Source organism: Dunckerocampus dactyliophorus, chromosome 1, assembly GCF_027744805.1.
Source record: "Dunckerocampus dactyliophorus isolate RoL2022-P2 chromosome 1, RoL_Ddac_1.1, whole genome shotgun sequence".
In the NCBI taxonomy this organism is placed as follows: Eukaryota; Metazoa; Chordata; class Actinopteri; order Syngnathiformes; family Syngnathidae; genus Dunckerocampus; species Dunckerocampus dactyliophorus.
The window spans coordinates 31,045,146-31,072,686 of NC_072819.1; the positions used below are offsets into that span (position 1 = coordinate 31,045,146).

The window sequence follows — 27,541 nt, forward strand, 5'->3', positions numbered from 1 at the left end:
AACATGGTTAATTAGTTCCAGACCAGACAGTGATAAATGCATTTCCGCAAAGCAGCATTTTATATTTCTATGTAGCTAGCATAGAAAACTTGTTTACGGCCTTCTAAATAAGTTTTTGCCATCATTAGAGCCCTGTGGACATGACCTAACATCCCTATAGTCACCTTTACACTTATATTCCCCAATATAGTAGACATAACAAGAATAACTACGCCATTTAAGACATAAATAAGACTCTTGCTCGTGTTTGTTGTGTTGCCTAGTGGAGCAGAGTGGCGGGCGAACAGGAAGTGACGTCTGGGGTTCAGAGTCGCGTTTTAGCTTGCCGTGGATTGCAGTAGATTACAGTAGCCTGTGTTTTTATTAGGGATTTGTATTCAGGATTATTGTGCCTGTTGTGAGATAATTCGCACCTGCAATAAAACCCTGTTGCTCCAGCAACCAAGTCTGGTGTGTGTGTATGTGTGTGTGTGCGTGTGTGTGTCTAACCCAACATTACAGTGACATTACTGACACCTAGTGACCAGTGTACTACATGTCATACATATCTTTGAATGCGATGAATGCGCTACATCGAGTTTTGGCCGGTCATCTCGTCCGATAAATTCAATAATTTTTTGGTTTATTATCTTAGCCATCTGACTGTCACGTACATACGGGAGATTGTCCACATGGCAGCATTAGCTGCCATTTGACTGAGCCTCGAAAACTCACCATAGTCCATCAAGTATTTGTTCTTCAAATGCCGTATTAAAGCTTTTTATTGTGCTAGCCCCGCAAGATAGTTTTTGTGGCATGTTTTGGTAGGTGAGTTCTACATGGCAGACATGATTGTTTTTGTTCGGCACGCCTGTGCACTTTGAAGGAAAGTGGGAGGAGCACGCTGCCCAAGACATTAGTTAGGACAAGACACTACACTATGCATGGATCGCTGCCGGCTGCAATAGAACTAGCCACAGGTGATCAGCTTTTGTGATCGGCATGGAGTGGATGATTTGGAGCAGTTGACGCTCATGAACAATGTAATTGTAACTGGGCTGTACATAACATGCAGGTCTTATGCCAGTGCAGCTGATAACGGAGGAGGACACAGTGTTGCTCCAAAAGAGCAACAGGTGGCCAACTTTCTGCAGTCAAAGGGGGTGGATGTCTGGCAGGAATAACAATACAACACCTGTCATCATCAGAAAGTTCAACGACAGAAAAAACAAGGTAGGATTGCTGAGGGAGAGAAGTAAGCTGAAAAAAACAAATGTCCACATCAATGAGCATCTGACAAAACGCAGTGCTGACATCGCCAAGAAGTCACGTGACTTAAGGAAGCAGGGAAAAATCCAAGGCACTTGAAGCACTAACTGCAAATGGAGGACCGGAGGAAGCCAAACTACTTGTTGTCAAAGACATCAAAGAACTGAACAAATATTGAACATTACATCACATTGACTACAACGAAATTAAAGACACAAAGACTTGATGCAGCTTTGAAGTCAACATCCATCCATCCATTTTCAAGAGTTTTTTTTTATTTTTTTATTGTCATATGCACAGTAAAACAGGTAGTTCTGCCATGCAATGAAATTCTTGTTCTGTTCATTCTCCCCCGAAAAGAAAGAAAAACACAAAAAATGAATAAGAACATCAGAAACATTAATACCAATAAATTAAGCAACAACAACAGAAGAGACATTAATACAAATGAATAAATCAATAAATAAATAAATAAATAAAGTGCTATGAGTGTGTGTTGCGTGTGTGAGTGTTTTGTTGAGAAGCCTGATGGCTTGTGGGTAAATGCTGTTTGCCAGGCTTGTGGTCCTGGACTTCAAACTCCTGTAGCGTCTGCCTGACGGTAGGAGTGTGAATAATGAGTGTTGTGGATGTGTGCTGTCCTTGATGCGGTTGTTTGTTCTTCGTAGGACTCTAGATTTATAAATGTCTTGCAGTGAGGGGAGGGCTGCCCCAACAACGTTCTGTGAGGTCTTGATCACCCGCTGGAGTGCCTTCCTATCACGTGTTGTACAGTTACCGTACCAAACAGTGATGGAGGCGGTAAGGACACTTTCGATAGTGCATCTGTAGAAGCAACTAAGGATTGTGGTGGACATGCCAAATTTCCTCAGTCTTCTCAGGAAGTACAGTCTCCTTTGGGACTTCTTAATGATTGGTTGGGTGTTGTGAGACCAGGTGAGGTCCTCGCTGATGTGTGTGCCAAGAAACTTGAAGGTTTTCACCCTCTCCACCTCAGTCTCATCAATAAACAGGGGTCTATGCGGCTCCTTTTCCCTTGTTCTTGGGTCGATGATCATCTCTTTAGTCTTATCTGTATTGAGATGGAGATTGTTATCATGACACCAAGCTATGAGGTCCGCCACCTCTCTTCTGTATAACGTTTCAACATCACCAGTGAGCAGGCCGATGACTGTAGTGTCAAATTTAATGATGCTGGTGTTGTTGTGGGAGACCACGCAATCATGGGTGAAGAGCGTGTAGAGGAGCGGACTCAGCACACACCCCTGTGGGGTCCCAGTGCTCACAATTCTTGAGCTGGATGTGCGATTGTGGACTCTGACTGACTGGGGCCTGCCTGTGTGAAAGTTAAACACCCAGTTACAGAGGGAAGGTGACAGGCCAAGTGTGAGGAGCTTATCTGAGAGTTTGTTTGAGATTTTCTATACCGCTTCTCCTCATTAGGGTCGCGGGGGCATGCTGGAGCCTATCCCAGTTTTATTTTTTTATGTAATGTTTTACTAATACAAATGTATTCCTTTTTATTATAACAATTTATTCCCAATTGTTCATTTTTCAAATTGTATTTATTCCCTTAATATTGCGCAAGGTTTATAATGTCATTATTTTAACTCCTATTGGTTCTTGATTTTTTTTAAACATCATTAATTTTATACAGGAAGTGGGGAAAAAAATATAAATGACAAATGTCGGAAAGTGAAATATTGTAAGTGTCAACAAGTAAAAGTTATAGTGTGAATAAATTATCAGCAATAGACATGTGTAGGTGTAGGATTAAATATAAGCTCGGCTTCTTCCTACTTCTTGTGAATTGTGAAAACGTAACCATGTGATGTTTGTTTATGTAACTTGTTACGCATGTCTAAAACAAATAAACGTACCATACCATAGCATACTTTGCATGCCATTTTCTGCTTAAACATAACCATTCAACCAATAGTTTAACTTGTGCATTCAAAATGTTTCTACTGTGTGAATATTTTACGCTCAACTGTAATGTATTATGATAATAATGCTTAGTGCTGATACAGCAGTCATGAATTTAATGAATTTACCATTATTATTGCATTTTTAGTACATTTCTTACATTTGTCTGCTGCTGTATTGGGTACAACTGCACAATCTAATGAGATATCAGAAACTGTGCATGGATTATACTTAGAGTTGTTTTTAATATATTTTACACTTCATTTAGTGACACCAGAACTTCCGGTATAATACAGTGCAGTTCTACATCACTGCTACAAATTGTTTAATTAATACAGTTGGAATTTAAATAAAAAAATAAAATAAAAAAGCTTATTATCCTCATAAAGGTACAATTTAATTTAAAGACACAGTTGGTGAGATCGGTGCAGGTGTAACAGATGTTGTGACTGGTGAGTGCACAATATTCCTTGCACTGAGCTTAATAGTCAATAGCTTAATACAAGTAGTTCACATCAGTGTACAAAGCTATGGGAAATGTCCTCCTGTTGTCATACAATTGTTTACATAATTGTTCTAAGCAGAACAAACCACTAGCCACAGTAACATCACCATCTCCAATCAGATCATATTACATGTCCCCCTCATTTGTATGTTTATTAATCTGACACAAGCTCGGCAGAGGTCATCATATTCCCATGTTGTGACATTTTCCTCTGTCGTGTGCTGCATGTTTTCAGATAAGAGCCAACATTGTCATCTTTCTTTGCACTAACATGATCGGGATCTGTACCCACTACCCTGCTGAGGTCTCCCAGAGACAAGCCTTCCAGGAGACCAGAGGCTACATCCAGGCCAGAATTCACCTGCAGAGAGAAAACCAGCAGCAGGTACGCACACACACAAGCACGCGAGCACCTATTGGAGGTAATGAGACAGGGCCCCTCTGTTGGGAAAATGCATGCAACACAGCAACACATGCTGGCTCAATTTTCCTGTCTCAGTTGTTTGTCTCAGTTTACCAAGGTCAACAATATGTTTAGAAGTGTAACACGTCCCCACTCTTGACTAACACATTCCCACGCAGATGCCAACCAGGCAGCGTGACTCATTGCCCATTCTAACAACAGAAACGTGACTAAATAAATGGACTGCCTCTCTCACTGTTGGTCTCGCTTTAATTTCTCTCTGTGTTTTTCTCCCTCTTTCACTATCTCTCTCAGGAGCGCTTACTACTGTCAGTGCTTCCGAGGCATGTTGCCATGGAGATGAAGGCTGATATCAATGCCAAGAAGGAAGATATGATGTTCCACAAGATCTACATCCAAAAACATGACAATGTTAGGTAAACCAAGCACACACACGCAAAAGAGGTCGGCTGTGTTGTCAACTTTGCTGTCACAGACATCGCTCATGGCACTGACCCCACTGACTGATGTGTCAGTTACACAGTCACTCCAGCAGCTATTTCCCTGACAGCATGTATTATGCATGTCATTGTTTATACATTGACAGGACTATTACACTGCTGTGCTTTCTCCAGTAAATTATTGGAGGCAGACCTCAAGATTGCACACCCCCCGTTCCAGCCCTCACCACTGGGTTTCACCCCATGTGAGTGGAAATGACTCAGCCCTTATAGGCAACAGCAAATCTCCGTCCATTAGTCGACCATTTATCCCTGTTGGTGTGTTTCTTGTACCGATTGGCGGTAGGGAACAAAGAAAACAAGATCGAAAGCCTCATCTCCTCTCCGGTGACCCATATACAGCATTTGCATGTGGTGCACTTTGTGAAACAGTCTGTTGCACAAAGGTGTACACTAAAGGAACAGTGACTTGTCCAAATGTAACTAAATAATAGGAACCAAAGGGAACGGTGTCGGTAACCCAAGTGTGTGTTTAAAATGGACACTGCATTCCTCACTATGAACCTTTACCCATTTTTATTCAAATATTAAAAATGTAGGGTTTTTTTATTTTTGCATAGCACATTCCTTTTAAATAGAAGCTATATGATTGCGTGCTGTCGTATCATTCCAGTGAATATATATATATATATATATATATATATTTTGTAATTATTTATTTAATTAACAAACGATAGAAAAAGAAACAACAACCCCAGCTCTGCCCCAGTCCAGCTCCACAATACCCGAAGAGACAAAAAAAAGAGAAGACACACCAAACACACCACCAAAAAACACAAACAAAAGCAGTCAAAACAACGACAATGATAATGATGATCAAGAACACAATCACAACCATAACAATCAGCAACAAACCATAATAACAACAATGACAATGACAATAACTTTTTTCTTTCAAAGAATCAAACCTACAGTGACAAGCAAAAAAAGAAAGAGAAAAAAAAGTACCTCAAAATAAATTACAACAGTCTGACAATCGTCATCATCACTACTACCACCCACAAACGGTACCACCACCATTCCAGTGCATGTTTGTTGACGAAAGCAAGCATTTGCGTACCGCTTCTAGAAGGCAGAGTGATATGGTAAAATGTCACTGTCACTCCTGTCGTTTACAACAAAACATGCCCGCTTGGAAACTCATCCTCTACACATTTTGGACTATGTGTATTAATGCAGCAAATGAAAATATGAAAAAAATGAAAAAATGAAAACGTATGTCTTGTTGATCAGTCTAAACCTGAATGGTAACTATTTGGAGAGCGTTGATACATAAAATAACAATACACACACAAATGCCCCATGATCCCCAACTGTCTGGGCTGCTTTTTTGGGCCGGTTTTGCCCCACTGTATAATCTCAGGGGACCAAAAGCGACATGTGATGTCCTTAATTGGAAATCAGTGTGTGTGTTTTCCCTCGCCTGTCATTCGTATCAACAGTTAGCAATGAATGGCATGTATACAGGGGGTGGCGAGATGTTTCTCATAGTGAAGGGCTGGAGGAGGTGACCTACATTGGCCCAGATGATGAGAGTCGGATGATGATGTCATGTTTTGTCTTGTTGTTTCTGTCTATTTTGGGTACCCTCCAACACCCCCCACCTGCAGCATATTGTTTGCAGACATCGAGGGCTTCACCAGCCTGGCGTCTCAGTGCACAGCCCAGGAGCTGGTCATGACGCTCAATGAGCTATTCGCCCGCTTCGATAAGCTTGCTTCGGTGGGTCCTGACCTCCTTTTAACAACAACTGTGATCATGTGATGATGTACTTCTTATGAAAGTGGATGGTGTGTGTGTGGCGGGGGGGGGTGTTACCAAAGCATTGTGTAACACATCCATTAGACTATGCTGAGGCTGATGAGTCATCTCAGTCATGCATACAAGGGTCTACTGTATATGTATTTGACATGAGCATGCTGTGCATTAGTGCTAATTGAGTGTATGTCCTTGTTGTACAGGAGAACCACTGCCTACGCATCAAAATCCTGGGGGACTGCTACTACTGTGTGTCAGGGCTGCCTGAGCCTCGGGCCGACCACGCCCATTGTTGCGTGGAGATGGGAGTGGACATGATTGAAGCTATCTCGTATGTCACACACTCACAAGGACTCGCAACACCAAAACACACTCTTAATCAGGGAGTCGTGGTTTTCCAGCGAATGTTAAGTGGATGGAAGTGTAAGGCTGAAGGTGACTCTAGTTTTTGACATGTGTGTGTGCGTGTCTGCAGGCTGGTGAGAGAGGTGACAGGAGTCAATGTGAACATGCGGGTGGGCATCCACAGCGGGCGTGTTCACTGCGGCGTGCTGGGTCTGCGCAAGTGGCAGTTTGACGTCTGGTCCAATGACGTGACGCTTGCCAACCAAATGGAGGCTGGTGGGAAGGCCGGGTTAGTTCTTTCCACCCCACCTGCTCTTTTACTGATATAAGCGGCCATAGGCCGTTTGGTTCCTAACATAGCATGTGTGTGTGTGTATATGTGTGTGACAGGCGCATCCACATCACCAAAGCTACTCTTCAATATCTAAATGAGGACTATGAAGTGGAGCCAGGATTTGGAGGAGAGAGGAATGCCTACTTGAAGGAGAACAACATTGAAACGTTTTTGGTGTTGGGCTGCAGCCAAAAGAGGGTCAGTGCACACCAGTGTTGTTTTTGTCAACGATGACGATAACATAGTTGACAAAGCTTTTTTTCATGACTACAACGTGACGAGTCGTGAGTGAGTTTTCGTTAACGAGACGAGACTGGCCGAAAAATTTACGTAAAAAAAGTAGCAATGCTTCCTAGCTTAGCATTCAGCACACTTCCTGCTAAGCACGCCGGTGGCCGGTGACATGGGCAACAGGAGCACTTTAGGTGCATGCACGACGACGCACTGATTTTTAAAATCTAATCCATTCGAAAAAGAAAAACTGAATGCATTGTGCAGAGAGACGGCGGTAAACGTGGCTGCAATCTCAAGCAGCAGCTGAAGGCTCATCACACAACAAGTTGTGTTAACATATCATATACCGTAATTACCGGTGTATATACTGTTTTCTTAAACTTTGAACCCTGCAGTTTATGCAGCAGTGCGGCCAATTTAAGACTATGTTCTAATCTCATGGCATCTTCCTTACTTCAGAATGACAACTAATCATTTAAATTCTGTGCCGCTCACGAGTCAGTGAGAAAACGGTAGCCCTTTCTTTGGCAGGAGCCAATCACAAGCTATAAGGAAACTTAAGACGAGCTTGTCAACCCATCGGAAATCACAGGAGGTCATTACTCAAAACAAAAGTCTGACTCACAGTGTCATTTTAGAAAGAATGGTAAAATCATCATCAATAAGTTAACTCAAAAGGTAGCTAAGAAATATACAAGTTCATTGGACATGGCTGCCGGGGCGCTGCAATGATTCATTCAGCTGCCTGTGTCCACCAGAGGCAGCTCCAGAGGAGCCAATCATGACATAGATATAAAGGGAGCTGATCATACCTCCCTCTGGAGCTCCCTCTGGTAGACACAGGCAGCTGAATGAATCATTGCAGCACCCCAGCAGCCATGGCCAGTGAACTGCCTTGCTGGGAAACAATGCATGATGGGAAGAAGTTAAAATAGTTGTTGTTGTTCATTCTAAACTCGTATTGGTCTTGTATATTCCCTACCTACCTTTTGAGTGTTCAAGCGCTGTGTGATGATTTTAGTGTTCTTTCTAAGATGACACTTTGACTCAGACTGTTATGTTGAGTAATGACCTCCTGCGATTTCTAATGGTTGACAGCTTGTTGTGAGTGTTGTGACTGTCTCTTGTCAAATAGAAAAAGAGCTACCTGGTTCTCACGGACTTGCCACAATATGGCATTTTATGTAGTGGATATATGTGGTTTATAGTCCGGTGCAGCTTATATATGTACAAATCTGTTTTCTCTCTAAATTGAGTGGGTGCGCCTTTACAGTACCTACAATGTGACTCAACAATTGGCTTGTGATAAATTTCATAGTAAGCCTAAAGCTTTCCACGTAAGTCCTGGCGCAAACATACTTTAAGCTAAAGTTAGCTTTGTTTTGCTAACATCAATTTATTAGTGTATGTGCGTGTTACTGTTACGTGACTGTAGAGCATGTGGGGATTTTTGAGTGGACAGCAAGTGTAATGTTGAAACATGGATATGGAGGGCAATGTAGCATTTCAGACCTGTTGCTCTTCCCCATGTTTTTAAATGAACACATCATTTTAGCATCATGTTTTTTCCGTGTTTACATTCACTGACAGCGTGGCCATCTCTCTATGTGTTTATGTTGTGTCAGCACGTTGCTAAACAGGAGGAGTTTATGTGCTTTGTTATCATAGGTAGTAGCGTCTTTGGGCTATAAGCCACAAGGGTACGTCAGTGACGTCATGTAGCCCCTACCATGGTGCGATTACAATGAAGTTGGGACACTTGGGACACATACGCAAAACAAACTCAACAGTACAGATGCATACATAGATGGATCTGATACGTAGTACAGATACGTAGATATGCATATGTAATATATATACAATACATACACACGCGTGTATGTGATGTTTTTTTAAGATATGCTATACCTACATTTCAATTTGTATTCTCCTGTAGAACTTTACAGGTGTACTTTGTACACAGAGACAGAGTAATTGTATCTCCTCTTTGTTTTTTTCCTCATCCAATTTCCAATACTTAGACATAATTATTTTTTTTTTACTAAAACTAGACTAAGAACTAGACTAAGAAGTTTTTGTCGACTAAAACTATAACATACGGAACTGACTGAAATGTGACTAAAACAAGAAGCATTTTTGTCCGAAGACTAAAAATAAAATGGTTGCCAAAAACAACGCTGGTGCACACAGAACATCCCACTACAGTAGTGCTGCATTCAAGAACTAAGTTTGTCTCTAAAAATTCACTTGGTGCTCTTTTTGGTTTGTTTGTTCTCCAGAAAGAAGAGAAAGCCATGATGGCTAAAATGCAGCGAGCGCGTGCAAATTCTGCAGAGGGCTTAATGCCACGCTGGGTGCCTGATAGATCTTTCTCCAGAACCAAGGAGTCCAAAGTCTTCAGGCAGATGGTGAGACACTATTTAAAGTCACATGAATGTCATGATAAGAAAGTGAAGTCTGTGGTCTTTTTATGCATTTCTGACATTTCCAGAAAGTTGCCAAAACCATGCTAAACTTTAATTAACCAAATTACTCATTACACCATTAGTTAGAAGAGCTAAAAAATAATTATATTCACTCCTGATCAAAATCTTAAGACCAGTTGAAAATTTACTAGAATTTGTATGTTGCACATTTGGATCTTAATGAGGTTTTAAGTAGAGCTACAATATCCAAAAACAAGAAGGGGGCGGGAGACGAAAAGCATTTTGAAAAAGTAATTTATTGAAAATAACAATTAAACTGAAATAGGCTGTGTATCAGTTGATCAAAAGTTTAAGACCACAGGCTATAAAAGTCAAAATCTGCTCAAAATGTTCATTTTCTGTCAGGCATTCACACTGTCATGCCCTCCTGATGGCTAAAGCTAAGAAGCTTTCTCTTTTTGAACGTGATCGGATTGTCGAGCTGCATACGCAAGGCCTCTCGCAGAGTGCCATTGCTGCTGAGGTTGGGTGCAGTAAATCAGTCATTCTACATTTTCCTGATCCTGAGCATTATGGAACAAAAAAGTCAAGTGGTAGACCCAAAAAAATCAGCAGCAGGGTCGTCAAACGGCGGCTGCTTACGTGCAGATGTTGCAGCAGGCATCCCTCATGACTGAGGGCCCTCGTCTGTGTGGTAACAGCTGGGTTTTTCAACAGGACAACGCTGCAGTTCACAATGCTCGCTTGACCAAGGACTTCTTCAGGGAAAATAACATCACTCTTTTGGACCATCCTGCATGTTCCCCTCATTTAAATCCCATAGAGAACATTTGGGGATGGATGGCAAGGGAAGTTTATAAAAATGGCCATCAGTTCCAGACAGTTGATGCCCTTCGTGAAGCCATCTTCACCACTTGGAGCAACGTTCCCACTAGCCTCCTGGAAATACTGATGATTTTAGCGTTCTTTATAAGATGACACTGTGAGTTAGTTGTATTGAGTAATGACCTCCTGCAATTTCCAATGAGTTGACAAGCTTGTCATGAGTTTTTTCATGGCTCATGATTGGCTTCTGTCAAATAAAGAACTGCCTGGTCCTTACAGACTCGTGTGCGGTACAATATGCCATTTTATGACATGGACATGCGTGGGTTATAGTCTGGTGCGGTTCATATATGTAAAAATCTGTTTTTTTCTCTAAATTTAGTGGGTGCGGCATAAATACCAGTGCATCTTCACTTTGATCAAATGTAGAATTACTATAGCTTCTTTCTTGGCGACAGCTGTTCAACCCTGATGGAAAAAAAGAGCCTAACGTCACTCGCTGACGCTGGAAACACCAAGGTAGGTATGATTGCAAGATCTGTCGTGTGCGTTAAGAACTAAACGTGTGGTTCCAATAATGCCATGCACACTGACACTTCTATATTACGTGTATTATCATTCATAGTAGTGATGCCATGGTTCATAATCTTCAATCTTCTGGCTGCCCTGTTCTCATGAGACAATGTAACATAATATGTTATGTAAATAATTTGAGGTTCAAATGTGTGGCATGTATTTATCCAAGTGAACGCCGCACCCAGTGATTTATTTGAGCATAGCGGGTATTAGTGTGGGGAGGCCAAGGTTTGAGGAAATACAGGATATTTAGCTCGTTGCTCACTAAGACTATGCAATGTATCCGGGCCTGTTGTGGTGCAAAAATGCATTGAAACATTATATTTCTTGCCTCACTGCAACATGATGTCATTTTTTTGATGCTCAAAGATTGGCAAAATCTTTGCCAAAAAATTACAATTTTGGCTCCAAGAGATGAAGCTGAAAGGAGTAGAAGCAACTGAGCTAAAATGACTTGGACTATGAAATGACTGTAACATTACAGCAGCAACTCCCAACACATCATTTACTAGTGAAGCTAATGTGATGAGGCTGCATCTTGTGATCTATGTCATTATTAAGAAGTATCATTCCCTTCTCCTCCTCTTGTCCTCTGCATCTCAGAGGGTTTGAACCCTTGAGGCAAAGAGGGTGTAATTGGGAGCCTCCAAGCAAGAATTAAAATGTCAGTCTGGCTCTTGAGGATTAACTGTGCAGATGCCTTTGCCACTGTCTGTTTTTCAGCTGCACTGGAGCCGCAACATGATAATCTTCCTTTTCACTCTCTTCTCACTCTCGCTGTTTTTCTTTTCAGGGCATCGATGAAGCATCCAGCAAGGACAAGTGAGTGTTTCTGTTGTGAAGAGTTGCTTTTGTCAGGAGTGGTTGATCAGCAGATTGTTACTGTCTCAGTGTCACTTCAGAGCACACTGTTGGTTTTATTTAGTCAGATCCCACCGGGCACAAATGCCATATTAGCTGTGAGTCATCTTACCCATCACATCACAGACCGACCCAGACAAAAACAACGACCACCACATGTGACCTAATGTTCTGTCTACCTTGTAGTCGCTGCATTCAAGAGGCCTTGAACCCTGAAGATGAGGTGGACGAGTTCCTCGGAAGAGCCATAGACGCTCGCAGCATAGACCAGCTACGGAAGGACCACGTCAAGAAGTTCTTCCTCACTTTTCAAACTGCTGAGCTCGAAAAAAAAGTCAGTGTGTGATGAGAGCTTATCTGAAAGTCCTCTTTGGTTCCACAAAAGCAATGATTTCCTCTGCTGAGCAACTAATCTCACATTGATTTTTTATTGTCAGTACTCCAAAAAGGTTGATGATGGCTTTGGAGGTTATGTGGCCTGCACACTCCTAGTTTTCTGTTGCATCTGTGCCATTCAGATGATAGTTTTTGAAATGTAAGTAGTCCTCCTGAACTGTGGGCAGGAAATGTGCATGTTGATTAGTTGATGAGGGGTTAATGACAGTTAAACACCCTAATGATCCTTTTCCCCTCTTCCGCAGAACACCGCTTATGCTTGGTTTGTACATTAGCATCTTCATCCTTCTAACCAGCATCCTCTTCATCTGTTCCATCTACTCCTGCATCAAAGTAAGGAGCCAAGGTCTTCAGAACTCTTATAATTCGTGCATATGCTCAAATTAAAACCATTCAGTCATGATGACATCTAGCATCACTAATATGGTGTTAACTCTCTTTTTTCCCCTTGCCTTTTGTGTTAAAGCTCTTCCCAGCTGTGTTGCAGACAGTAACCAGGAAAATAGTTCAGTCTCGTGCAAACAGTACACTGGTGGGCGTCGTCACCATCCTCCTCCTCTTCGTTTCTTCCTTCGCTAACATGGTACGGGCTGCAGCTTTGTGAGGGTCATATCATATAACAGATTTGACTCATTCAAATGAGACATATCAATACATTTATAGACATTATGGCACCATCTTGCCACTTTTGAAATGTATCCAATGCACCTTCAGATGCAGTTTGATTAGAGTTAAAGCTATAATTAATTGCATTCAGTCTGTCATCACGTGTTGTCCATATTGACCAATTTTGACTGAATGTTCTCTTGTTTTTACAACGAATTTGTACACTGTTCTGAAAAAACATTGTGTTTTTATGGCCATTATGACCACCTGGAAACCTAAATTTGTCCAAAAGTAACAAGAGCCCCTTAAAGCTCACTGATTAAGAGTTCCTATATTGTGTGTTTTTCTGTTGGTTGCTTAGCAACTTGATGTTAACAGCAGTACTCCAGGATATCATTGTGTGTGGTACAGATCATATCTTACACATAGCCTCCTGTAAAAACACAACTTGTGCACTTGTGAGTAGTATCACTATAGTGTGGCTCTCCTCTTCGCTGACGTTTTTGCTGACGGTAAATTATTTTCCTGCTAGTTTACCTGCAGCAGAGGTCAACTGAAGGACTGCGTGGCGAACAAGCTGAACATGTCAGTGACACTATGTTTGCTGCACAACCTGACCAAGTCGGCAAAGGATGGATTGACTCTGTGTTCCGGCCAGGTCATACCCTGCCATTTGCCAGAAGTCAGTACTGGAGCTTTTTACCCCAAAAGCACAGCTTCATGTTTGCACATCATGTGTTGTCTTGAGGCTATAGCAAGAAAGTTTGACTAGTCCTTCCTCCTTCCTCCCCTGTAGTATTTCAGCTACAGTGTCCTACTGACCCTGCTGGCCTGCTCCGTTTTCCTCCACATTAGCAGCATAGGGAAGTTGGCGCTGATGCTATTCATCCAGTTCATCTTCCTCCTGCTGGTGGAGTGGCCTCAAGTGGTCCTGTTTGACAACGCAGACCTGCTGGTCAAAGCTAACACGCTGTAAGTGACCTCTCTTAACCCTTACCTTTGATTAGTACTGCCTGTGGTTGTTTTCCACTCTGGCATAGCATCACTGGTACTCTTGTGAAACGGTATATACTAGGAGTGTCAGACACCCAACTCACAAGACGAATAAGCTTTGCTTCTTCCTACTCCTTTTGGACATGTGGAACTGTGAAATGATTCATGACATGTATTCCATTGTAACCTTCATGCATGTTCAAATAAAATTAAACCAAACCAAACCAAACCAAAATGAGAAGAAATTTGAACGTGAATTCGCTTAGATATCAGCTTGCGAAATGATAACAAATTTTTTTGAAGCACCCTGCATATATACAGTCATGGAAAATATGATTAGACCATCCTTGTTTCTTCAGTTTCTTGTTTATTTTAATGCCTGATACAACTAAAGGTACCTTTGTTTGGACAAATATAACAATGACAACAAAAATAGCTCATAAGAGTTACATTTTTTGGCAGTACAATGCTATCTATTCATGTAAGATCTTAAGTGATTTTGGTTATTATCAAGAGAACCATGGAAGTTGCTAGATATCAGCTCTTAAATTCAACTCTTACGAGCTATATTTGTTATCATCATTATATTTGTCCAACAAATGTACCTTTAGTTGTACCAGGCATTACAATGGATCAATAAACTGAAGAAACAAGGGTGGTCTATTAATTTTTTGGCAACCACATATCCAGGAAGGTCAATTGAGTTATCAGTGACAACGTCGGTCATGACTAAAAAGACTGATGTGAGAGTGACACTTCTTCTGGCACCGCAAACAGACGAATAGTGATGGAGGGGAGCTTCTTCTACCCCTTCAAATTTCTCACTTGCCTTCCAGTTGCTGGGCATGTGACTCTTCGAAGCTGCAGAGACAGTTATCAAATATCTGTCTCCAGGATGTTTAGCCATGACATCCCATGTGCATGTGTTGATGCCTAGGGCCTTCAAGTCCTTCTTACAGACATCTTTTGGGACTCCGGCTTAATGCTATTTGCCCATAGCCGGGGCCTTAGTAGGTGCTACCACTCTGGGCCAGAGTGGACCTGGGATGACTGGGAACTAAGGGGTAGCCCCACATTCACCAAAACTCCTGAATTCCCAAACCAGAGCCTTCCCAGCGGCTGCAGGTTATTGTCATACCCAGGACATATATACGTTTAAATAGGTGACACATAAGCCGCAGGTGTCCACGTTGCAACATACGGAACATATGGAAGTGGCAGTGCTCGAGGCAGGATTAAAACCGCACATTAAGTGCTTTGTGCACTATAAACCTTGCAATCCTACGTCCACTTGGTGTTCCAAGCGTCACTCGTTAGTTGTGGTGGGTGAGATGTGAGACCCTTTTTTTCATCGGAGTTCAACAGCTGCCATGGTCCAAGCAGTCCAGGCAGACAAGCGGAGGCTGTAGTAATTGTACACTTGATAAAACTTACTTAAGATTTGTCAGATCTTATAAAATAACATTGGTCAGATCAAAACACGATCGGTGCATAAGACTTCAAAATGTGATATTAGCGTCACTACTTCCTGAATCTGCACTCTCAGCATCATGGGATCTGTAGTTCTTTTAGCCTAAACAAACTTAATCTCCTGCAATCTATGTGTCATTGCATACCAATAGGACAACATAAATGATAAGTAGTAGCAGCTCGTTAGCCCATAAAAATCCATAAATTAGCCACATCGTACACAATACTATGCTACTGATTAGGTCTGCTTTTAATTTTCAGGGTATTCAAGCAATCGCAATTGGACTGTTCAGGTTGTGGACAGCTCTAGTCTGACTAGAGTCTAGTCTATGGATTGAATGCCTTGACAATACAATGACCTGGATGAATGAAAATATTCACAGACATATGTCTACTTTTAAGTGATAACATGACCTACTTTCTCATGCGGTTCTATATTTTTTTGAGAATGTTCTTTTTTTCCCCCTATTTTTTTTAATGATAATATTCACCATACTATTATTATGCAGTTTGTGTTATCTAATGTTATTGAATTTGACTTTTTCATGTGTTTTTTTACAGGCTTGGTTTCAATGCTACTGCAGAACAGTGGTAAGTAGCTTTGACTTTGCATGTTTGGTTTTCATGACTCTCTTGACACATGCTATTGACTGAGCAACTTATCTTTCCACAGCCTGGAGAGCGTGACCAAAGTACCCCTGAAGGTCATGACCCCTGTTATCCTGACTGTATTTGTTCTGGCTCTATACTTGCACGGCCAGCAGGTGGAGTCCACTGCACGTCTGGACTTCCTCTGGAAGCTGCAGGTAAGTGGCACACAGCGAGAGCTGAAGCCAAAATGAACACTAGTTTGTAACCCAACAACCTCCTCACCCCTCACCAGGCTACAGAGGAGAAGGAGGAGATGGAAGAACTGCAGGCTTACAACCGCCGCCTACTCCACAACATCCTGCCCAAAGATGTTGCCGCCCACTTTCTTGCACGAGAGCGCCGCAATGATGAGCTATACTATCAGTCGTGCGAATGTGTTGCTGTCATGTTTGCTTCCATCTGCAACTTCTCTGAGTTTTACGTGGAGCTGGAGGCCAACAATGAGGGAGTGGAGTGTCTCAGGCTGCTCAATGAGATCATCGCCGATTTTGATGAGGTGAGAAGTCAATAAGTTTAAAAAGTTTAGGAATGTCTGACCATTCTTTTCTACAAGATGTTGCAGTGTCTTTGTGGGATATTTCGACCATTCATCCAGAACAACATTTGTGATGTCAGAAGTCACTGATGTTGGACATGAGAGAGGGTCAGCTGGCTCACAATGTTCATTGTGTCAAAGGTGTTTTTCCACACCAGCCTCGTCGAAGCATGCTTTTTTAGACCAACTATGGAAGAGAAAAGGGTAGGGGTGTCGCGAGATCTCATGAGATTAAAACGTGATGAGATTTCTCTTGGAGAAAAACTGTTTCATGAGAATAAGGCAGCCAGGAAAAAAAAAAAAAAAAAAAGAATAAGGCAGCCAGAAGCCAATCAGACTGTGAACTATGGCATCGCTACTATGTGCTTTACGCACACTATTAAACTTGCAATCCAACCTACTTCAGTGTTCGTAACGTCAGTGTCAACAAGTGACGTGTGGCTGTTTTTTCCATCTGAGTTTAACACCTGCCGCCATGTTAATGCTCCAAGTAAATAGAAATTAAAGTCAAGCGTATTAGCGATGATGTATTGGAAGGTAAAGTGTTAAGGTGGTTTCTTGCTTCATTAATCATGATACTGTGGCTACCAACTTGCTTCATAACACACCTCATAAGTAGAAGAGATCCGTGTTGACAATTTAGCAACATAGTCACTATATTTAGCAAGTAGTGGTGCACATTAAAAGTGAAAGACAGGAAGTGTTTCTTGTGTCTTTTATTTATTTGGTAATTAAATACAAGCGGTCAAGGTGAAGTATCGGCCGCGCAGGTGAGCGGTGGTGGAGGTCCATCTCTGGACCACCGTGCAATGCAGGTGTGAAAGCTGCATAATCCTCTCCACAATGCAACCCAACCCCTGGCCTGCGACAAAGCCAGCAGAACTGGCATATACTCCTCCATCGTCCACCAGGCAGCACGTCTCTTTCCTGGCGGAACACGAATGGATGCCCAAAGTGGGGCCCAGTGGCCACTGTAGAATGTGGCTCATTGCAGAAATAAAATTAAAAAGACCTCAGCAAAAGTAGAAAAATGCAACAAAAAGGCATAATATAACTAGAAAAACCTAAACTGTTGTTACTAATAAGTAGGGATGAGCCGGATACTCGTTTTAGACAATACATTTTTGTAGAGTACGAGCATGAAACAAGTACAGCTCGTCATTATTCATGACATTATTCGGGTAACTACTTATGTACTCACTCTTCACGCTCTGTGATTGCCCAGTCTTTTTAGTGTAAATAATGTAGTCTGTACTGAAGAGGTCTTACCATCACGACAGGTGTTTGAATGGAACCCCGGGTGGTCGTGTTATCCTCCGTCTCAATTCTTGAGGAGTCCATCAGCTGCAGACATATCTCATCTGCTTTGGTGTAGACTCTGTGTAAGGAGAAACATGTTTTTGAGCCAGTAGCAGAAAAAGCAGTATTTCTACATAGAAAAAAACTTGCTAAATGCATTCTATATTGTGCACTGTAGCGATAGCTGACCTGTTGTGTACCACACTTTCTTTACTGAATGTTTGACCCAGCTTGTTAACTGGCCAGCTGGTGGCACTTAACAACATGACATCTCACATTAAGTGCAGCCGATGAAGCCCTGCTTAATAAAATATAACCATTTCACATTTCTTACAATGTGGTGAAAAGACATATAGAAGGGAAAAACAAATTGTGTCAACACAAAACCACAAACCTCAGAAGTGTTTTCACACACCGTGGCATCAGGCAACTTGGCCAATCAGCATATTATATGCTTAATTCAAACTAAAATGTGTGAAAGTCCGTTGCTGTCACTGACTGTACTATAGTGTTATTGTGTGCTCAAAAGCACTGTTGCCAACTTTTCAGTAAGAAAAGTATCTATTGGCTGTCCTAGAAGTTGCTAGATGATGTCATCGTCCAATTTGCATATCATTTCCACATGATGTAAAATAATGTAGGAAAAAAGCATAACCTCGTAGGAGACACAGTTAGTTAGTTAGACAAAGTTGGTAAAAACACCTTAATTACATTTAGAACTACAAATAAACTTGATTCTTGGTTTGTTAATGTAAAATTGCCCATCATTTCGTCAAACTAAAAGAACTTTAATATTTAATCTCGGCCAGCGCTTCTCAAAGTTCTCCTATCACACATTGGCTATTTAGAAGTTTTTAAAATTAGCAGGATGGAACATCGAAATACAGATTATGCTATGTTTATTTTATGTCTCAGATTACCATGACAGTGTGCTTTGTGAGTAGCACACTCTTCTGGTGAAAAAATGTAATAGCAACTGAGCTTCACAATAAATATAGCAATACACTAGGCTTATCAATATTTTTTCATTGTACTATTCTTAAAATTAATGTTATAATCTCATCACATCTCGTTCTAACAGGTCTCGTGCACCGTTTCGTCTTGTGAGTTGGGTTTCTCTTTACACCCCTAAAAAAGGGCTTTACTCAAATCGTTGCCACAAAGTTTCAAGCATTTAATTGAGGGGTAAAGGATCCAGCCCAACTCCTGATTGAAAATAATAATTTTGTTAAGAAATGTGTTTTAGCCCCGCGACCCTAATGAGGAGAAGCAGTATACAAAATGGATGGATGTAGGGATGGATGTTTTGAGTACATTTGCCCATACAGTGCACATCGACACTTGTTCAGTGTCCTTGCCCTTTCTTCATCTTTCTCCTCCACCACTTTTTAGATCATCAGTGAGGAAAGATTCCGTCAGCTGGAGAAAATCAAAACCATCGGTTCCACCTACATGGCTGCTTCTGGCCTCAACGTCTCCACCTACGATAGAGAGGGTCGCTCACACATCCTGGCTCTGGCAGATTACGCCATGAGGCTTCGGGAACAGATGAAATACATCAATGAGCACTCTTTCAACAACTTCCAGATGAAGATAGGTAAGGCTGGTGGATGGAAGCTATTGCTCCGTGTTGATATTGCAGTTTGGGAAATCATTTTAAATGCAGTTATACTGGGTGACCAATTGTTTGTGCTGTGCTCAGGGCTGAACATGGGACCAGTAGTGGCTGGAGTGATTGGAGCCAGGAAGCCCCAGTATGATATCTGGGGGAACACAGTCAATGTGGCCAGTCGAATGGACAGCACAGGAGTACCAGACTACATACAGGTAACACACACTTATAAGCTGATCACATTACTCATTGTCAGAGGAGTATTAGTGCATTCCACCTGAGTAGCCCGGAAGATACATTGGATTCATAGTTGTGTGTCTGCCACATGCAAGATCTTTTGTGAGGTTATTGTTCAAATTTTGTGTGATGGCTGTAGTGCTTGACTTAACAAATATAATATCTTTTGAATGTCTTTTCATACCCTTATCATTAAATTATTATGTTTTTATTGATAATTCAATGTCATTCAAAAGCCAGTTGACAGTTTCCTTTGAGCATACCACATTAATTGGGCCTAATTGTGAAACAACTTTCACAGCACATATACTGTACAGTACAATTGGAGGATGCCCAGTGGGTTGCATTTCATCATTTCTTGTTCCGGGGCACGTCATTGATGTTTTTGTAGAGACATTTTCATAAATCTGTCCAACCTGAATTTGTATGTCCACAGTATACATACTGTACGTCGCTTTCAAGTAAAGTATGCAGTTCTCCCCGTACCAAGTCAGCGCTATATGTGCCTTATGATTAACTGGCGACCAATCCGAGGTATACCTCTCATCTCGCCTGTCAAGTCAGCTGGGATAGGCTCCAGCCTACCTGAGAAATAAGGACAAACGGTATAGTAAATGGATGGATTCAGCTAATGTAGAATGTCAATCATGTGTGAAAATAGTGTGCTTTTATTTCTACCAAAATCTTAGAACAAGTTCTGTATGTGTAATCCCTAGTTTGTGTTGTCGATAAAATGCTGAGCTGATACGAGAGCGACTGGTACAGTCAGTGCGCTTCTATTTAATATAGATTTTGTGCAGTGAAGAGGCACACGGAGAGACGAGATTGTCCCTGAAATGGAAAGTCACTGGTTCACACATCTGCTCCTTAAACTTTCCCTGGAGGAAGAATCCCTGTTAGCACAGGATGTGATGTTCTTTTGCTGAAAGGGTCCTTTAATGTTTCTCTGGAGAGGCACAAGTCTAAATTCGAATTCCCCTGCCACAAGGAAGGCTAAGCAAATCCTTTGAGTTTGCGATTACATTTAGAACAATGCTGCCACCTGATGTACAATTTGTGTTACTATAAATCATTGGGAGATGGGAGACAACCTTTTGCCCATCAAAAGACCATCCTTAAGTGGGACAAGAATACATGTGTCTCTAGATAGCCGTCTCGTGCTGGCAGTTTTTCCCCAACAGTGCACATAATTGTGATTCACCTATTTCGCCTATTATGCCTTCTCTAAAAAACATCCAAAATCCGCCAACAGCGGCTCATTTACATGTCGTGACCTGCATATTAACCAGGCTATAGCGACATTGTTGCTGTAGGAACTAACACAGAGGAACTACCTTTCTGGCGTAGTGGCAGAGCGCCTCACTCACAGTGCCTAGATCGACCGTGTATATAGGTGTGATATCAAGTTTTTTTTAGTGGGCTGAACATTCTCCTGACCTGTTCCTACTGCCAAAGACTACTGTCTATGTTTTTCACAGAGCCATTTTTCCCGCTGTCGCTTGTTGTTTTTGTTGCTTTATTAAAAGAATTTTATTTGCACACCACTGTCTCTGCGTACTGGGGGTTAAGCATTCGACAGCTCCACCAAACCGTGAGATAGGCAGCTCTTTATTTGACAGGAGCCAATCATGAGCTATGAAAAAACTCACAACGAGCTTGTCAACCCATTGGAAATTGCAGGAGGTCATTACTCAATTTAAGTCTGGCTCACGGTTTCATCTTACAAACAACATTAAACTCATCACACAGCAACTTAACACTCAAAAGGCTTATGTACCAATATGAATTTAAAAATAACAAACAGCAGCTATTTTAACATCTACCCATAATACATTTGGTAGAAATCAGTTCATTGAAAGAACAGAGAACAGAGATGGATGGCGCTGCAATGCTGCCTCTGTCCACCAGAGGAGCACAGAGTCTAGAGGGAGGCTGACGTCATTGTAGCGTTCCAATGAATGCGTTGCTCAGATGCAATGCCTTATCGGAAAACTTTACAATGTTGGGTTTTTTTCATTCTAAACTTGGTGTTGGTACATATTTGTATATTTCTGAGGTATACTTTTGGAGTGTTAAGTAGCTGTGTGATGAATTTAGTGTTGTTCTCAGTCAGATGACACAAGATGAGTCAAACTGTTATCTTGTTATACTGTCATATATAATGACCTCCTGTGACTTCAAGTGTGGGTTGGCAAGCTTGTTGTGAGTGCAAAAATCGCTTGTGATCGGCTCAGGCCACAGAAAGCGTTACTGTTTCCTCACTGACTCGCAAACAACAGTATTTAAACAATTAGTATTAGTTCTGAAGGAAAGGAGATGTCACAAGATAAGAATTTAGCCGTAGGTTAGCCACACCGCTATATAAACTGCAGTGTTCGAAGTTAAAGAAAAAAGTAGCGGCTTATACGCCAGAATTTACAGTACATCCATTCTTAGTGAAAAACTGTCAGCACCAGGCGGCTATCTTAAATGCACAGAAAAGGGAAAGATGTGTGTTCTTGTCTCACACAGGGATTGTGGATGATGGGCAAAAATCCAAAAAAAGGGTAAAGTTTTCCCTAAATAAATTAAATTTATCAAATTAATTACATTTGATGTGCACATAAGACATTTTGTACAGTTAATATGCGGCCAATGTCAGAACAGTTTGGCGAAGGCCTTCTTCTGTGCATGACTATTCCCTAGTGCAGTGATTCTCAACTGGTAGGTCGTGACCCAAAAGTGGATTGTGGATCCATTTTCATTGGGTTGTGGGGTCTTTACAATAAAAAATAATGTAGTGACCCGATGTCCGTGAATGCACCTTGCGTCAGTGCAGTTTGCTCGCTATGCCACAACGAGGTATGTGCCATGTTTTTTGGCGACTTGGTCAAGCCTGAGCGGGAGGGGAAGGATATCAAGTGTGGACTTAATGCGCCATCTGTCCGACACACAGCTAGAAAGCTCGAAGAGCGCGGCATAAAGCAAAAGCTCCCATTGTTTTGCATGGGGGAATTCCGCCCACAATGAAGACTAGCAGGTGTGGTATGACGGTACTGGGAGGTATTGCGCCACGCCCAGGTCTACAGAATAGATGGTCCTTCTATTATTATTAAACTTACCTACTGAGTGTTGAATCAGAGCAACTGAACTTGCTTGGTTTTGTTGATTTGTTTCATTCAACTCTTCCAGAAGGTATACTATGTACTGAAAACCTTCAGATACTTTTTGTTCAATGATTTATGAAGTGCGTCTTTATCTTTATCTTAAGTTTATGAAGATAAAAAGCCTATTGTTTCTGAAATGATCATGAAACTTCCTTTGTGCTGGCACACCTTGTTATTTTGTACTACCTCAAATTCAAATTCCACCTTAATGTCTTTTCATTGAAGAGACTGTTTGAAACTGGCTCAAAATTACACCCCCAGCGCTTAGCAAAGGCTGCTACGCATGTGTGTGTGTTACCTGGCCCGTAGCTTTCATGCTCAGACCAAGAAGAGGGCAGCATGTAATGCTCGCAAGACATTCACAAGTTTGCACCCTCTAGGTAGATGCTTTACTGTCCCTTTAAATTTAGAATTTAAATAAATTAATGACCCTGCGACCCTAGTGAGGATAAGCGGTATAGAAAATGGATGTATGAATAAATAGTAGGGATGTTCGATATTGGCTTTTTTGCCGAAAACCGACTCTCAATTTCCGATTCCGATATCAACCGATACCGATATGTGTAATGTCACATCTTTTTCTTGAGTAAAATTGTTGTAAAGTAACAATACTCTTAAATGAGTACAGTTGTTTTGTTGGCTACTCCACCCTTCTCTGAGCAGATAATTCATGTATTACAAATTTTATATAAGAAGGCATTTGTGTTTCTTGTGCCTTGATTTATGTTATTTTTGGAAAGATTGCATTTATTTTTAGTTAAAGGGGTATCGTTTAAAGTGCATGAATTTGCAGATTATTATTGTAACATAACATAACTTTCATGTTCTTATTTTATATTCATATTTTATTGCATTAAAACTACTATATATATACTGTGTATGGTTTTTCGGCACTACTTTGTGCTCTATAGCGGATGTAATGTGAATTATTGCGGTATTGCATCAATAAAGTTCCTATCTTAGTCGTCTGAGAAGATCCGTACTGTATTTTCCGCACCATAAGGGGCACCGGATTATAAAGCGCAGTCTCAATTACGGGGTCTACAGTATGTCTGTGCTTAACCCATACATAAGGCATTGTTTAGAGCTCACATAGTTGTCGGTTATTCTGCATTATTCGTTGGTAGTGTCTTGTCTGTGTTATCTACCCATTACGTTGTTGTGTGATAGCGCTTTCTTTAAAAAAAAAAACACAGTGAGTAAGACTAGTGTGTGGAATGGTAATCCCCCCGCGATTTTTGAAGGTAAGTTCATTGTGAGTGTTGTTGTTACTCTGCTTGTGTAGTTATAGTTACCTTATTCTCACAAAATTGTGAGCAGCACAGTATTAACTTCATGATGCAGCAAGTTCAGCAGTGTTGCAAATTTGCGAACTTGGCGCTAAAAGCTCTGTATCAGCTTTTATTGTAGGGGAAAAAAAAAAACATGTAGGCCGATATCACGTTTTTATATCAGTATCGGGCCGATAATTATAAGTGGCCGATAATATCGGACATCCCTAATAAATAGATGTAATTTATTAAATAAATAGGATGTTTAAGAAGTTTGCAGCAAAAAATGTCCGCAATTTGGGTCAGCGCTTGTCATTGACGGGTGATGGTGAGAACCACTGCATTAGTGCACAAAGAATAAAGGCATGCTTGGATGAGTTCAGGGTGGAAGCTTCTGTTGCAGTAGCAGAAAGACACTGCACCCACTGCACTCCCGACCAAGGCCCCCAAAAGGAATGCCTAAAAATTGTAAATAAAAATAATCAATTTTGCTCTTTTGTCCTCTGTGGCTGGGTGACAATCTGTGCATCCAACAACACTGCAGTTCTACTTAGCCTTTGGCTTTGGCACGATGGTGGTACAGTGATCTTTGTCCAGGGAGCTTTGAACGTTCTAGGTCATGGGCGGAGAAACATGGTTTGAGGGCAGTCTCATGTAAATTAGCCTATTACATCACAACTGGGCCAAAATCTGAACGGCTTGCTGAAAGACACATTTTCTTACACAGGCAGCAAATACTTGGTTGGGTAATTTCAAACTTGATGGTTGAGGAGGCACTCCAGAGACACAAATATGTGTATACAGTGCAAGCAAATAAAAGTCCCCTGGCCCCTTTAAGTGTTCCTCTGGGTGTAATGGACAGGTGTCCCTATATGTTTGTCCACATACAGTAGCCTATTAAAGGTAACTAAAGTTATTTTTTTTATGTGTTGTCTTTTGAAATACTAACTTATGCTGGTGCCCTAAAAGTGTAGAGAACCCAAAGCCTATTAGCCTTTTCACCTTTTATTTAATATATATAAAAAAAATACTCACACAATTAGTTTTATATTGACTTGTCAGATAATGAAGTAAGAATGTGCTGAATATGCAAATTGGAAAAGGTCCACGCATGTAGACTGATGAATTGATCATAATAACAGACCTGTATGTAGTTAGATACAGCTACGCAGCTTACAAATGCCTTTTCCATTGCGTCCATTAGGTGATTGCTCACTGAGAAACGGAGACCTTCTATTGTGTGGGTGTCAAATGTCCATCTCCTTTCTTAGGTGACCACAGACCTGTACCACGTGCTGGCCAACAATGGCTACCAGATGGACTGTAGAGGAGTTGTCAAGGTGAAGGGGAAAGGTGAAATGACCACTTACTTCCTCACCTCTGGTCCCCAGAGCAGTTAACCAACCGGGCCGGACCACCGCCCCCCCCCACAGGGTTGACCCACTCTGCACTGATGCACAGTGTAAACACTGAGGACAGATGCTGTGTGTGTGTCTTGTCGCACACACTCAGATACACACACACACACACACACACACACACATAGGTGTTTGAAGGCTGTTTTTGCACAAGCGACCACAAAGCCCAGTTGCCTTAGGATGGGAGTATGCTTGTGTTTATGAGCAATAGTACAAGTGTTTTTTCTGGAGGTCATTATTTATTTTTGTGCAGATGGATAAGCTATATAAAAGAAATGGGAGTATATGCAAGGACACAAATGAAGGATGAACATGACCAAAGAACAACTTTCCCAAGTTTACTCATTTAATTATCATTGCAGAGTCCACGGTAGTAAAGTCACTGTCGCCTATAGGGACAAACAAATGTTTCTCTGGGCTAAATCACAAAGGAGAGCATTACACACACATACGCACAGGCAAGAAACAACAAACAACATGCGTGTGTGCCTTCACAGCGCCTTCTTTGTTTCCTCGAGCCTGTGATTCTCCGCAGCCTACACATGAGGCTGCCTGCGGTTCACCAAAACGTTCCATTCATTTGGTTGAAGTCAGCAAGATGACTTAAAGCAAAGGAGAAGCAGTCACATTTGTGTCACGGTACTGATGAAAGCTCTCAACTGTTTTTTGAAGCATTTTATATAAGTGTATGTGAGTATTATGTGTGTATGAATGTGTGTGACAGGATGCTGAACTTTTCTTCTAAAAGAGACATACTGTAACTTTTCACTGTGAGGATTTTTATGATGTAACACAACATGGCTTTCTTGTCAAACTGTTTGCTGCAAAGCATGTTTTATATTCATCTCGAGAGTTGTGTGCCCCATCCTGACTTCTAGTGATTTAAGGAGAATCATGTCTACTGCGTCTTTTTACTGGACGTTCATGTCATTCCAAGCAAAACATTCAAAAGCCCGTGAAAATATATTTTTGGACCGCAACAACTTTTAGACCGAGTGTATGCAGCGTCTCTTTGCCTGCTCACATGGATTGCCTTGATGTTATGTGGTCGCAAGGTCCTTATTTTTATGGACCAAGACTTGCTTTTCTCATCTGAAGGTGCCCACACCCCCAGAAGAGTCAGATGAATGTACATAATAATAATAAACAACGAAGCAACCACTGTGCTACTGGGCATCGAAAGCAGTCAGATTGATTGGACTTTTTGTTTGCTGCAAATTGACAGTCTAATTTTACAGTGTTTATGAGCTCACTTTTTCTGTGGAAGTCCACAATATTTCTGCCTTAAGAGGTGACAAGCCTTTACGTCACTCTCTGCCCCCTGAAATAAAAGGTCAAATGAATTTTTTTTTTTCATTTCCCCTTACATAGGATTATAATCCCTTTGCTTTCTGTTGAGGCACTTCTAGTATGACTGTATTTTACAAAACATAATAAAAGCAAATTGACCGTTACACATCATGCCTGCGGCTCTAATTTGAATGTCATGTCAATCAGAAGCCTGCAATCAAGCTGCCTCCCCATGACAGTAACTTGAGACACCCCCCTTCTTCTGCTTCTTCTCTTTTTCCGAAATAAATCTGTCTACAGTTTCAGGAGGCAATGCAGTTGAGAATTAGTAATTGCTTGCACATGAATAATGAATTTCTGTCCAGCTAATGGCAACATTCACACAGCACTTTATGGTAAACATTACTTGAGTGACATAAATTCATGCTAATCACCTTGTACTAGATCACACTGGAGAGCTGGCACTGTAATGTGTGCAGTGTTTTTGTATCACACATAATGTTTATTTCATGTGACATTCTTTGGTTTGTATGACATGCTTGCTTTGCTTTAGCCCATACGCACTGTTAGGGGCCAATTTTACCCGTTTTGACATGACAGCATGTCATAGTGTGGTGTCCGAGGGCCGGAAAAATTATTGAGGCAGACTTACAGT

At 41.3% G+C, this 27,541-nt stretch overlaps 1 protein-coding gene across 3 annotated transcripts in view; it reads left to right on the forward strand.

Moving 5' to 3' along the window:
- The window catches only part of LOC129185032 (adenylate cyclase type 6-like), a 63,902-nt gene extending 36,852 nt beyond the window's left edge, over positions 1-27,050 (forward strand). For 2 of the 3 annotated variants that reach the window (XM_054781708.1, XM_054781876.1), the window contains 20 exons: positions 3,915-4,064; positions 4,398-4,519; positions 6,214-6,325; positions 6,565-6,692; positions 6,837-6,995; positions 7,097-7,238; positions 9,554-9,682; positions 11,895-11,923; positions 12,149-12,296; positions 12,400-12,497; positions 12,604-12,691; positions 12,825-12,941; positions 13,497-13,646; positions 13,761-13,936; positions 15,989-16,018; positions 16,101-16,233; positions 16,311-16,574; positions 19,305-19,509; positions 19,615-19,739; positions 25,450-27,050. In XM_054781708.1, coding sequence (XP_054637683.1) covers positions 3,915-4,064; positions 4,398-4,519; positions 6,214-6,325; positions 6,565-6,692; positions 6,837-6,995; positions 7,097-7,238; positions 9,554-9,682; positions 11,895-11,923; positions 12,149-12,296; positions 12,400-12,497; positions 12,604-12,691; positions 12,825-12,941; positions 13,497-13,646; positions 13,761-13,936; positions 15,989-16,018; positions 16,101-16,233; positions 16,311-16,574; positions 19,305-19,509; positions 19,615-19,739; positions 25,450-25,578 — 2,634 coding nt within the window. In that variant the 3' untranslated portion in view covers positions 25,579-27,050. The remainder of the gene's footprint in view (positions 1-3,914; positions 4,065-4,397; positions 4,520-6,213; positions 6,326-6,564; positions 6,693-6,836; positions 6,996-7,096; positions 7,239-9,553; positions 9,683-11,894; positions 11,924-12,148; positions 12,297-12,399; positions 12,498-12,603; positions 12,692-12,824; positions 12,942-13,496; positions 13,647-13,760; positions 13,937-15,988; positions 16,019-16,100; positions 16,234-16,310; positions 16,575-19,304; positions 19,510-19,614; positions 19,740-25,449) is intronic. The other variant, XM_054781792.1, reaches the window with a different exon arrangement.
- Positions 27,051-27,541: the final 491 nt, after the last annotated feature.